Below are 11,128 nucleotides of genomic sequence, written 5' to 3' on the forward strand. Positions count from 1 at the left end.
ATCTAACTCCTCTGTATCTGTGTCTCTACCAGGTGTATTACTGGCGTGAGCGGAGCCTCCACAACCCCCTCCCCCAACACACACACCCATCTAACTCCTCTGTATCTGTGTCTCTACCAGGTGTATTACTGGCGTGAGCGGAGCCTCCACAACCCCCTCCCCCAACACACACACACCCATCTAACTCCTCTGTATCTGTGTCTCTACCAGGTGTATTACTGGCGTGAGCGGAGCCTCCACAACCCCCTCCCCCAACACACACACCCATCTAACTCCTCTGTATCTGTGTCTCTACCAGGTATATTACTGGCGTGAGCGGAGCCTCCACAAACACAACCCCCACCGTGTGGAGCAGCAGCTTCTGTCCTTCAGTGGGAACAAGAGTCATGGCATGCTCCCAGGCCTGCAGCCCTACAGCCTCTACCTGTTCAATGTCAGGGTTTACAATGGCAAGGGGGAGGGCCCCGCCAGCTCCAACCTGCAGTTTGAGACACCCGAAGGAGGTAGGAGGAGCCAACATTCATTAATTCTACGTCATAAAATATAGAAACTAGAACAGACATTCTCATTCAAGTCAACGCTCCGTGTTGGTGAGCCGGCATCCATAGTTAGTGTACTGATTCAAGGAAGCTTTTGTGCTCAACTCAACTTACATTGCAAAAAAATACAGATCAAGATTAATTTGTGTGAATATCCCTTTTGTGTCTATCATGCAGTTCCTGGGCCGCCATCTTTCCTGAGGATCACCAACTCTAACCTGAACAATTTGACTCTGGAATGGGGTCCTCCCAACGACCGCAACGGACACCTCACTGGCTACATCCTCAAATACCAGCAAGGTGAGCCTTCACAGGGACGTTTCTACCTATGTTAATGTGGCCGATGTGAAATGGCTAGCTAGTTAGCGGTGGTGCGCACTAATAGTGTTTCATTCGGCGACGTCACTCGATCTGAGACCTAGAAGTAGTTGTTCCCCTTGCTCTGCAAAGGCCGTGGCTTTTGTGGCGCGATGGGTAACGATGCTTCGTGAGTGACTGTGGTTGATATGTGCAGAGGGTCCCCGGTTCAAGCCCAGGTTGGGGCGAGGAGAGGAACGGAAGCTATACTGTTACATTAAGGACAGGTTGCATCAGGGATAAGATGGTAGATCTTTAGAGCTAGAGGTACTGTCAGAGATTTGAAAAATTTGAGAGCCTTTTCTTGATGATTCCAAAACTTCTTTGCTGTCTGTAGTGTTGTCTAGTGTACAGGATGAGTTACTACAGGAGGACTTACTAGAGGAGGAGTTACTAGAGGAGGAGTTACTACAGGAGGAGTTACTAGAGGAGGAGTTACTAGAGGAGGAGTTACTAGAGGAGGAGTTACTAGAGGAGGAGTTACTACAGGAGGAGTTACTAGAGGAGGAGTTACTACAGGAGGAGTTACTACAGGAGGAGTTACTACAGGAGGAGTTACTACAGGAGGAGTTACTAGAGGAGGAGTTACTAGAGAAGGAGTTACTACAGGAGGAGTTACTACAGGAGGAGTTACTACAGGAGGAGTTACTACAGGAGGAGTTACTACAGGAGGAGTTACTACAGGAGGAGTTACTACAGGAGGAGCTACTACAGGAGGAGTTACTACAGGAGGAGTTACTACAGGAGGAGTTACTAGAGAAGGAGTTACTACAGGAGGAGTTACTACATGATGAGCTACTACAGGAGAAGTTACTATGGGTGGAGTTATTAGAGTAGGCGTTACTAGAGGAGGAGTTACTACGGGATGAGTTATTACAGTAGGAGTTACTACAGGAGGAGTTACTAGAGGAGGAGTTACTAGAGGAGGAGTTACTAGAGGAGGAGTTACTAGAGGAGGAGTTACTACAGGAGGAGTTACTACAGAAGGAGTTACTACAGGAGGAGTTACTACAGGAGGAGTTACTAGAGGAGGAGTTACTACAGGAGGAGTTACTACAGGAGGAGTTACTAGAGAAGGAGTTACTACAGGAGGAGTTACTACAGGAGGAGTTACTACAGGAGGAGTTACTACAGGAGGAGTTACTACAGGAGGAGTTACTACATGATGAGCTACTACAGGAGAAGTTACTATGGGTGGAGTTATTAGAGTAGGCGTTACTAGAGGAGGAGTTACTACGGGATGAGTTATTACAGTAGGAGTTACTACAGGAATAATTATTACAGGATGAGTTATTAGAGTAGGCGTTGCTACAGGAGGAGTTTACTAGAGGAGTAGTTACTACCGGTGGAGTTATTAGAGTAGGATTTACTGCAGGAGGAGTTACTACAGGATGAGTTATTGCAGTAGGAGTTATTACAGGAGTAGTTACTACAGGAGGATTTATCATGGGAAGAGTTATTACAGGAGTAGTTATTACAGGAGGAGTTATCATGGGAAGAGTTATTACAGGAGTAGTTACTACAGGAGGAGTTATCATGGGAGGAGTTATTACAGGAGTAGTTACTACAGGAGGAGTTATCATGGGAAGAGTTATTACAGGAGTAGTTACTACAGGAGGAGTTATCATGGGAAGAGTTATTACAGGAGTAGTTACTACAGGAGGAGTTATCATGGGAGGAGTTATTACAGGAGTAGTTACTACAGGAGGAGTTATCATGGGAAGAGTTATTACAGGAGTAGTTACTACAGGAGGAGTTATCATGGGAAGAGTTATTACAGTAGGCGTTATTACAGTAGGCATGTATGTACAGTATGTTGTATTGACCAAACCAGAAACATCAACAAACAGCTCTCCACATCTACCTTATCCCCTCCTCCACCTCTCCCCTCCCCCTCCTCCACCTCTACCTTACCCCCTCCTCCACCTCTCCCTTACCTCCACCTCTCCCCTCCTCCACCTCTACCTTACCTCCACCTCCACCTCTCCCCTCCTCCACCTCTACCTTACCTCCTCCTCCACCTCCCCCTCCTCCACCTCTACCTTACCTCCTCCTCCACCTCTCTCCTCCTCCACCTCTACCTTACCTCCTCCTCCACCTCTACCTTACCTCCTCCTCCACCTCTTCAGTCAACAACTCCAACGAGCTGGGTCCGATTGAAGAGCTGGCCCTGCCGGCCAACAAGACCTCCGTCACGCTCCCCAACCTCAAGTACAGCACACGCTACAAGTTTTATTTCAATGCCAAAACAGGCCAGGGAGCAGGGCCCGTCATTACAGAGGAAGCCATCACTATTATGGACGAAGGTAAGTGTGAAAGTACTCTACTGAAGGTCACAAGTGGAAAACAAACTTTGACTGTAGTCAAAGACGGTAGAGGACTTACCCTGTAAATTGATATGGTTTACATACCATTCCACACATGTACCATGTTGAATGGTTCAAGTCAACACCAAACATCTAGATGGTGTATTGTCTGTCTTATACTCGCATGCTTCTCAGATGTCAGTCTGTTGTCCTTGTAGATCTACTGTTGAATCGTCTTCAGTGTGTCAGACAGTGTACAGCTTTGTGCCAAAGCATGATATAACCTCAGTGTTGTAATGGTTGTAAGAACACTAACTGTGAGTGTGTTTCTCAGTACTTTGACATAGCTGGTCCAGTTAGTTTTGTATTACAGCATGTTTATGCTTACTCATTGGTTAATTTAGTGAAAGGGACTGCAGGAGTCATATTGACTTTGATGTCAACTTTTGTGTCCCCTCTTTTCCCTCAAAGTCCTAATGTATCAGCCTTCAGTAGACGAGGTTGGAGGAGGTACCTGTAGCTCAGAGTCTGCATGCTCCTCATACAAACAGATCCGGGCCCATATTTACAAAGCATCTCAGAATAAGAGTACTGAGGTAGAATCAGTTTTAATGAATAGATCAGCACTCATACTGTACTCTGAGATGCTTTACGCATACTGCCTTGGCTTCAAAGACCCGTCTAAGCCTGTGTCCCCCTTTGGAACACTCTCCTCCTGCTCCCACCAATCCCCTTGACTCCTCGACTCAGCAGGACCTGAATTCCAATCTGAAACATTGAAGATAGCTACATACAGATGTAGAATCTTAATTTGACCTATATTGTTACAGCGAGTGTTACAATAAAACATTTACAAACATAATCCTGCAGCAAACGAATTTGAATGTTTAGTCCATAATTTTGCTTGATCGGTGGTTAGGCTATTAGCTGGTTAAAATCAGGCTGCGAGTGTTAACATTACCATGTGCTAGTGCATTTTTTCAGTGAATTTATGTAAATCCCAAAGCTCATCTGCATTTCCTATTGGCGCAGGGAAATCCTCAGCAACAATAGAGTGATCAAATTAAAATCCTACATCTGTACAGACATAATTATATGATGTGGTGCTTATTTGGCTGCTGTAACACCGTTAACCATATAGCACGCTCAAAACTCTTCAGTGTTGCATCTTACTTTCTAACGGCGTGATGGCGACTCTGTGACTGTTGATCTATGTCTGTATTTCTATGTCTGGCTGGTGCTGTGCCGTCCCATGCATGACACTGTGCGTGTTTGAACCCTGCTCCGACTGATCCCCCCTCAGACATGCTGACTGTTAAGTCAGACATGCTGACCTCCACTGCATGCGTGGTAACGGACCTGCCAGCTCACTGTCTTACCTTTGCCTGTGGTTGAAGCTGCCGTGTCTGTTGAGTGTTGCTGACCTCCACTGCATGCGTGGTAACGGACCTGTTTGTAGCCAGCTCACTGTCTTACCTTTGCCTGTGGTTGAAGCTGCCGTGTCTGTTGAGTGTTGCTGACCTCCACTGCATGCGTGGTAACGGACCTGCTTGTAGCCAGCTCACTGTCTTACCTTTGCCTGTGGTTGAAGCTGCCGTGTCTGTTGAGTGTTGCTGACCTCCACTGCATGCGTGGTAACGGACCTGCTTGTAGCCAGCTCACTGTCTTACCTTTGCCTGTGGTTGAAGCTGCCGTGTCTGTTGAGTGTTGCTGACCTCCACTGCATGCGTGGTAACGGACCTGCTTGTAGCCAGCTCACTGTCTTACCTTTGCCTGTGGTTGAAGCTGCCGTGTCTGTTGAGTGTTGCTGACCTCCACTGCATGCGTGGTAACGGACCTGTTTGTAGCCAGCTCACTGTCTTACCTTTGCCTGTGGTTGAAGCTGCCGTGTCTGTTGAGTGTTGCTGACCTCCACTGCATGCGTGGTAACGGACCTGCTTGTAGCCAGCTCACTGTCTTACCTTTGCCTGTGGTTGAAGCTGCCGTGTCTGTTGAGTGTTGCTGACCTCCACTGCATGCGTGGTAACGGACCTGCTTGTAGCCAGCTCACTGTCTTACCTTTGCCTGTGGTTGAAGCTGCCGTGTCTGTTGAGTGTTGCTGACCTCCACTGCATGCGTGGTAACGGACCTGCTTGTAGCCAGCTCACTGTCTTACCTTTGCCTGTGGTTGAAGCTGCCATGTCTGTTGAGTGTTGCTGACCTCCACTGCATGCGTGGTAACGGACCTGCCAGCTCACTGTCTTACCTTTGCCTGTGGTTGAAGCTGCCATGTCTGTTGAGTGTTGCTGACCTCCACTGCATGCGTGGTAACGGACCTGCCAGCTCACTGTCTTACCTTTGCCTGTGGTTGAAGCTGCCATGTCTGTTGAGTGTTGCTGACCTCCACTGCATGCGTGGTAACGGACCTGCCAGCTCACTGTCTTACCTTTGCCTGTGGTTGAAGCTGCCATGTCTGTTGAGTGTTGCTGACCTCCACTGCATGCGTGGTAACGGACCTGCTTGTAGCCAGCTCACTGTCTTACCTTTGCCTGTGGTTGAAGCTGCCGTGTCTGTTGAGTGTTGCTGACCTCCACTGCATGCGTGGTAACGGACCTGTTTGTAGCCAGCTCACTGTCTTACCTTTGCCTGTGGTTGAAGCTGCCGTGTCTGTTGAGTGTTGCTGACCTCCACTGCATGCGTGGTAACGGACCTGTTTGTAGCCAGCTCACTGTCTTACCTTTGCCTGTGGTTGAAGCTGCCGTGTCTGTTGAGTGTTGCTGACCTCCACTGCATGCGTGGTAACGGACCTGCTTGTAGCCAGCTCACTGTCTTACCTTTGCCTGTGGTTGAAGCTGCCGTGTCTGTTGAGTGTTGCTGACCTCCACTGCATGCGTGGTAACGGACCTGTTTGTAGCCAGCTCACTGTCTTACCTTTGCCTGTGGTTGAAGCTGCCGTGTCTGTTGAGTGTTGCTGACCTCCACTGCATGCGTGGTAACGGACCTGTTTGTAGCCAGCTCACTGTCTTACCTTTGCCTGTGGTTGAAGCTGCCGTGTCTGTTGAGTGTTGCTGACCTCCACTGCATGCGTGGTAACGGACCTGTTTGTAGCCAGCTCACTGTCTTACCTTTGCCTGTGGTTGAAGCTGCCGTGTCTGTTGAGTGTTGCTGACCTCCACTGCATGCGTGGTAACGGACCTGTTTGTAGCCAGCTCACTGTCTTACCTTTGCCTGTGGTTGAAGCTGCCGTGTCTGTTGAGTGTTGCTGACCTCCACTGCATGCGTGGTAACGGACCTGTTTGTAGCCAGCTCACTGTCTTACCTTTGCCTGTGGTTGAAGCTGCCGTGTCTGTTGAGTGTTGCTGACCTCCACTGCATGCGTGGTAACGGACCTGTTTGTAGCCAGCTCACTGTCTTACCTTTGCCTGTGGTTGAAGCTGCCGTGTCTGTTGAGTGTTGCTGACCTCCACTGCATGCGTGGTAACGGACCTGTTTGTAGCCAGCTCACTGTCTTACCTTTGCCTGTGGTTGAAGCTGCCGTGTCTGTTGAGTGTTGCTGACCTCCACTGCATGCGTGGTAACGGACCTGTTTGTAGCCAGCTCACTGTCTTACCTTTGCCTGTGGTTGAAGCTGCCGTGTCTGTTGAGTGTTGCTGACCTCCACTGCATGCGTGGTAACGGACCTGTTTGTAGCCAGCTCACTGTCTTACCTTTGCCTGTGGTTGAAGCTGCCGTGTCTGTTGAGTGTTGCTGACCTCCACTGCATGCGTGGTAACGGACCTGTTTGTAGCCAGCTCACTGTCTTACCTTTGCCTGTGGTTGAAGCTGCCGTGTCTGTTGAGTGTTGCTGACCTCCACTGCATGCGTGGTAACGGACCTGCTTGTAGCCAGCTCACTGTCTTACCTTTGCCTGTGGTTGAAGCTGCCGTGTCTGTTGAGTGTTGCTGACCTCCACTGCATGCGTGGTAACGGACCTGCTTGTAGCCAGCTCACTGTCTTACCTTTGCCTGTGGTTGAAGCTGCCGTGTCTGTTGAGTGTTGCTGACCTCCACTGCATGCGTGGTAACGGACCTGCTTGTAGCCAGCTCACTGTCTTACCTTTGCCTGTGGTTGAAGCTGCCATGTCTGTTGAGTGTTGCTGACCTCCACTGCATGCGTGGTAACGGACCTGCCAGCTCACTGTCTTACCTTTGCCTGTGGTTGAAGCTGCCATGTCTGTTGAGTGTTGCTGACCTCCACTGCATGCGTGGTAACGGACCTGCCAGCTCACTGTCTTACCTTTGCCTGTGGTTGAAGCTGCCATGTCTGTTGAGTGTTGCTGACCTCCACTGCATGCGTGGTAACGGACCTGCCAGCTCACTGTCTTACCTTTGCCTGTGGTTGAAGCTGCCATGTCTGTTGAGTGTTGCTGACCTCCACTGCATGCGTGGTAACGGACCTGCTTGTAGCCAGCTCACTGTCTTACCTTTGCCTGTGGTTGAAGCTGCCGTGTCTGTTGAGTGTTGCTGACCTCCACTGCATGCGTGGTAACGGACCTGTTTGTAGCCAGCTCACTGTCTTACCTTTGCCTGTGGTTGAAGCTGCCGTGTCTGTTGAGTGTTGCTGACCTCCACTGCATGCGTGGTAACGGACCTGTTTGTAGCCAGCTCACTGTCTTACCTTTGCCTGTGGTTGAAGCTGCCGTGTCTGTTGAGTGTTGCTGACCTCCACTGCATGCGTGGTAACGGACCTGCTTGTAGCCAGCTCACTGTCTTACCTTTGCCTGTGGTTGAAGCTGCCGTGTCTGTTGAGTGTTGCTGACCTCCACTGCATGCGTGGTAACGGACCTGTTTGTAGCCAGCTCACTGTCTTACCTTTGCCTGTGGTTGAAGCTGCCGTGTCTGTTGAGTGTTGCTGACCTCCACTGCATGCGTGGTAACGGACCTGTTTGTAGCCAGCTCACTGTCTTACCTTTGCCTGTGGTTGAAGCTGCCGTGTCTGTTGAGTGTTGCTGACCTCCACTGCATGCGTGGTAACGGACCTGTTTGTAGCCAGCTCACTGTCTTACCTTTGCCTGTGGTTGAAGCTGCCGTGTCTGTTGAGTGTTGCTGACCTCCACTGCATGCGTGGTAACGGACCTGTTTGTAGCCAGCTCACTGTCTTACCTTTGCCTGTGGTTGAAGCTGCCGTGTCTGTTGAGTGTTGCTGACCTCCACTGCATGCGTGGTAACGGACCTGTTTGTAGCCAGCTCACTGTCTTACCTTTGCCTGTGGTTGAAGCTGCCGTGTCTGTTGAGTGTTGCTGACCTCCACTGCATGCGTGGTAACGGACCTGTTTGTAGCCAGCTCACTGTCTTACCTTTACCTGTGGTTGAAGCTGCCGTGTCTGTTGAGTGTTGCTGACCTCCACTGCATGCGTGGTAACGGACCTGTTTGTAGCCAGCTCACTGTCTTACCTTTGCCTGTGGTTGAAGCTGCCGTGTCTGTTGAGTGTTGCTGACCTCCACTGCATGCGTGGTAACGGACCTGCTTGTAGCCAGCTCACTGTCTTACCTTTGCCTGTGGTTGAAGCTGCCGTGTCTGTTGAGTGTTGCTGACCTCCACTGCATGCGTGGTAACGGACCTGCTTGTAGCCAGCTCACTGTCTTACCTTTGCCTGTGGTTGAAGCTGCCGTGTCTGTTGAGTGTTGGGTATGGTATTTCTTATTCTTCTTCGTGTTGTTCCAGGGAACACCCGAACCCAAACCTCACCTCCCATTGCAGGGTCTCCTCCGCGCCACCCATTCCACAAGGGTACAGCCGCTCTAGTCAATGTCCATGCACATCTTACAGTCTTAGTGATTTCCGTATTACAAATGTTCAGGCTTTATTGTTTGAATCCGTTTGTAAGGTACTTGTAGGAGAGGAGTAACTGTAGATTTAATAGAAGGAGGACTAACTGAAAGTGGAATAGAAAATCAACGTGTATCTTGCTTTGATTTTGACCTATAGATTCTATGATACAGACAGATGTTCAATATAATCTATGCCTACAAGCAGATGATGTGTTATTTGTATGGTATAAACCAGTGTTTCCCAACCTTTTTTAGTTGTTGTATCACCAACTGAATTTTGCTCTGCCCGGAGTACCCCTGAAGTACCCCTCGTGTATTTTGCCAGTAAGCCTGTGGTCTCATTGGTCGTCTCAAGTACCCCTCGTGTATTTTACCAGTAAGCCTGTGGTCTCATTGGTCGTCTCAAGTACCCCTCGTGTATTTTACCAGTAAGCCTGTGGTCTCATTGGTCGTCTCAAGTACCCCTCGTGTATTTTACCAGTAAGCCTGTGGTCTCATTGGTCGTCTCAAGTACCCCCTGTTGATAGGCCAAGTACCCCTCGTGTATTTTACCAGTAAACCTGTGGTCTCATTGGTCGTCTCAAGTACCCCTCGTGTATTTTACCAGTAAGCCTGTGGTCTCATTGGTCGTCTCAAGTACCCCTCGTGTATTTTACCAGTAAGCCTATGGTCTCATTGGTCGTCTCAAGTACCCCCTGTTGATAGGCCAAGTACCCCCTCGTGTATTTTACCAGTAAGCCTGTGGTCTCATTGGTCGTCTCAAGTACCCCCTCGTGTATTTTACCAGTAAGCCTGTGGTCTCATTGGTCGTCTCAAGTACCCCCTCGTGTATTTTACCAGTAAGCCTGTGGTCTCATTGGTCGTCTCAAGTACCCCCTGTTGATAGGCCAAGTACCCCTAGGCGTCCTCGTACCCCTGGTTGGGAACCACTGGTATAAACTGTAGCCAAGTCAGCTACGGGCTTTGTCAGTATCTAAGTAAGTTGAGTGTGAGTGCACAGACTTAAAGTCAGACTCAGGTTGATATATTTTTTTTACTGAGTATTTTAGGAGTATTTTCAGCAGGAACAGTTTGATTAGAACTGTATTTTTTTTTCAATTGACCTTTGACCTACAGTGTGAGCTTTATGGTTGTCTTCTTCTCCCGTTGTGCTCAGTGCATCCAGCGGCCCCGGCATTCGGGAACGTTAGTTCCTCCGCGGGAGAGGACGGAATGCTTATCAGTTGGGAGTACTGGGGAGCGGACAAACATGTTTATGTAGAATATATCGTTAAGAACGACAACAGTAAGACAAACTATTTTATCCACTGTACATCCGTTATACTTAAACATATAGGTACAAGAGACTCCTACTCAGTGATTTGCTACTACGGGTTTATGCAAACATGGGCAGTGACAGTATCAGTCTAAAGTGTGGACACACCTACTCGTTCAAGGGTTTTTTCTTTATTTTTGCTATTTTCTACATTGTAAAGAAAAACCCTTGAATGAGTAGGTTGGGTCAAACTTTTGAACTGTACTGTATGTCTAGCACAGATAGGATAAATGATCTAGTCTGATTAAAGAAATCATCTTTGATATACTGCCTTCAAACTGCCCCGATACAAATCTAATAATAAACAGGAAAAAGCAGCAGAAACAGTCTAAACAGAGATGGGGGACTCCAGTCTTCGGGGCCGGAGTGCTGTCACACCATTCCTTGCAAACACAGCTGATTGAACTAATTGCGTACTAAACTGAATGTCATGATTAGTTGATTATTGGAGTCAGGTGTGTTCGCTGGGGAAAAAGGGTGACACTAATCAGGCCCCTGAGGACTGGACTTGCCCATCCGGGGTCTAAAAGGATATTTTTAATATCCCATATTGATTGAACTCTCAACATGTCTGTAGTTGTTTTGTTGACCTACACAGAGGGTAAAAACACACACCTAAAATAATTGTGTTTGTAGTATAAATATTTAGAAAAACTGAATTCAAATACTCAAATGCGTTTGTACCAACCCCATAAATGTAATAGGGACAATAATGTAGTAAAGGTGCCGGCTGAAATAGCATATTAGAGTAATCTGATTTAGTTGAATAACACAATTCTTCACTGAGACACATCCTCTAATGATTTATTATGATCATACTTC

The 11,128-nt window shown here is 48.4% G+C and overlaps 1 protein-coding gene across 13 annotated transcripts in view; it reads left to right on the forward strand.

Annotated features, from left to right (window-relative positions):
* Window positions 1-11,128, forward strand: part of LOC135509003 (neuronal cell adhesion molecule-like) — a 163,730-nt gene that overhangs the window by 142,114 nt on the left and 10,488 nt on the right. For 7 of the 13 annotated variants that reach the window (XM_064929271.1, XM_064929274.1, XM_064929277.1 and 4 more), the window contains 6 exons: window positions 299-503; window positions 717-839; window positions 3,026-3,202; window positions 3,674-3,712; window positions 8,885-8,950; window positions 10,148-10,276. In XM_064929271.1, the coding sequence (XP_064785343.1) occupies window positions 299-503; window positions 717-839; window positions 3,026-3,202; window positions 3,674-3,712; window positions 8,885-8,950; window positions 10,148-10,276 (739 nt within the window). The remainder of the gene's footprint in view (window positions 1-298; window positions 504-716; window positions 840-3,025; window positions 3,203-3,673; window positions 3,713-8,884; window positions 8,951-10,147; window positions 10,277-11,128) is intronic. The other 6 variants (XM_064929280.1, XM_064929282.1, XM_064929281.1 and 3 more) reach the window with 3 other exon arrangements.

Source organism: Oncorhynchus masou, chromosome 22 (assembly GCF_036934945.1).
Source record: "Oncorhynchus masou masou isolate Uvic2021 chromosome 22, UVic_Omas_1.1, whole genome shotgun sequence".
Lineage (NCBI taxonomy): Eukaryota > Metazoa > Chordata > Actinopteri > Salmoniformes > Salmonidae > Oncorhynchus > Oncorhynchus masou.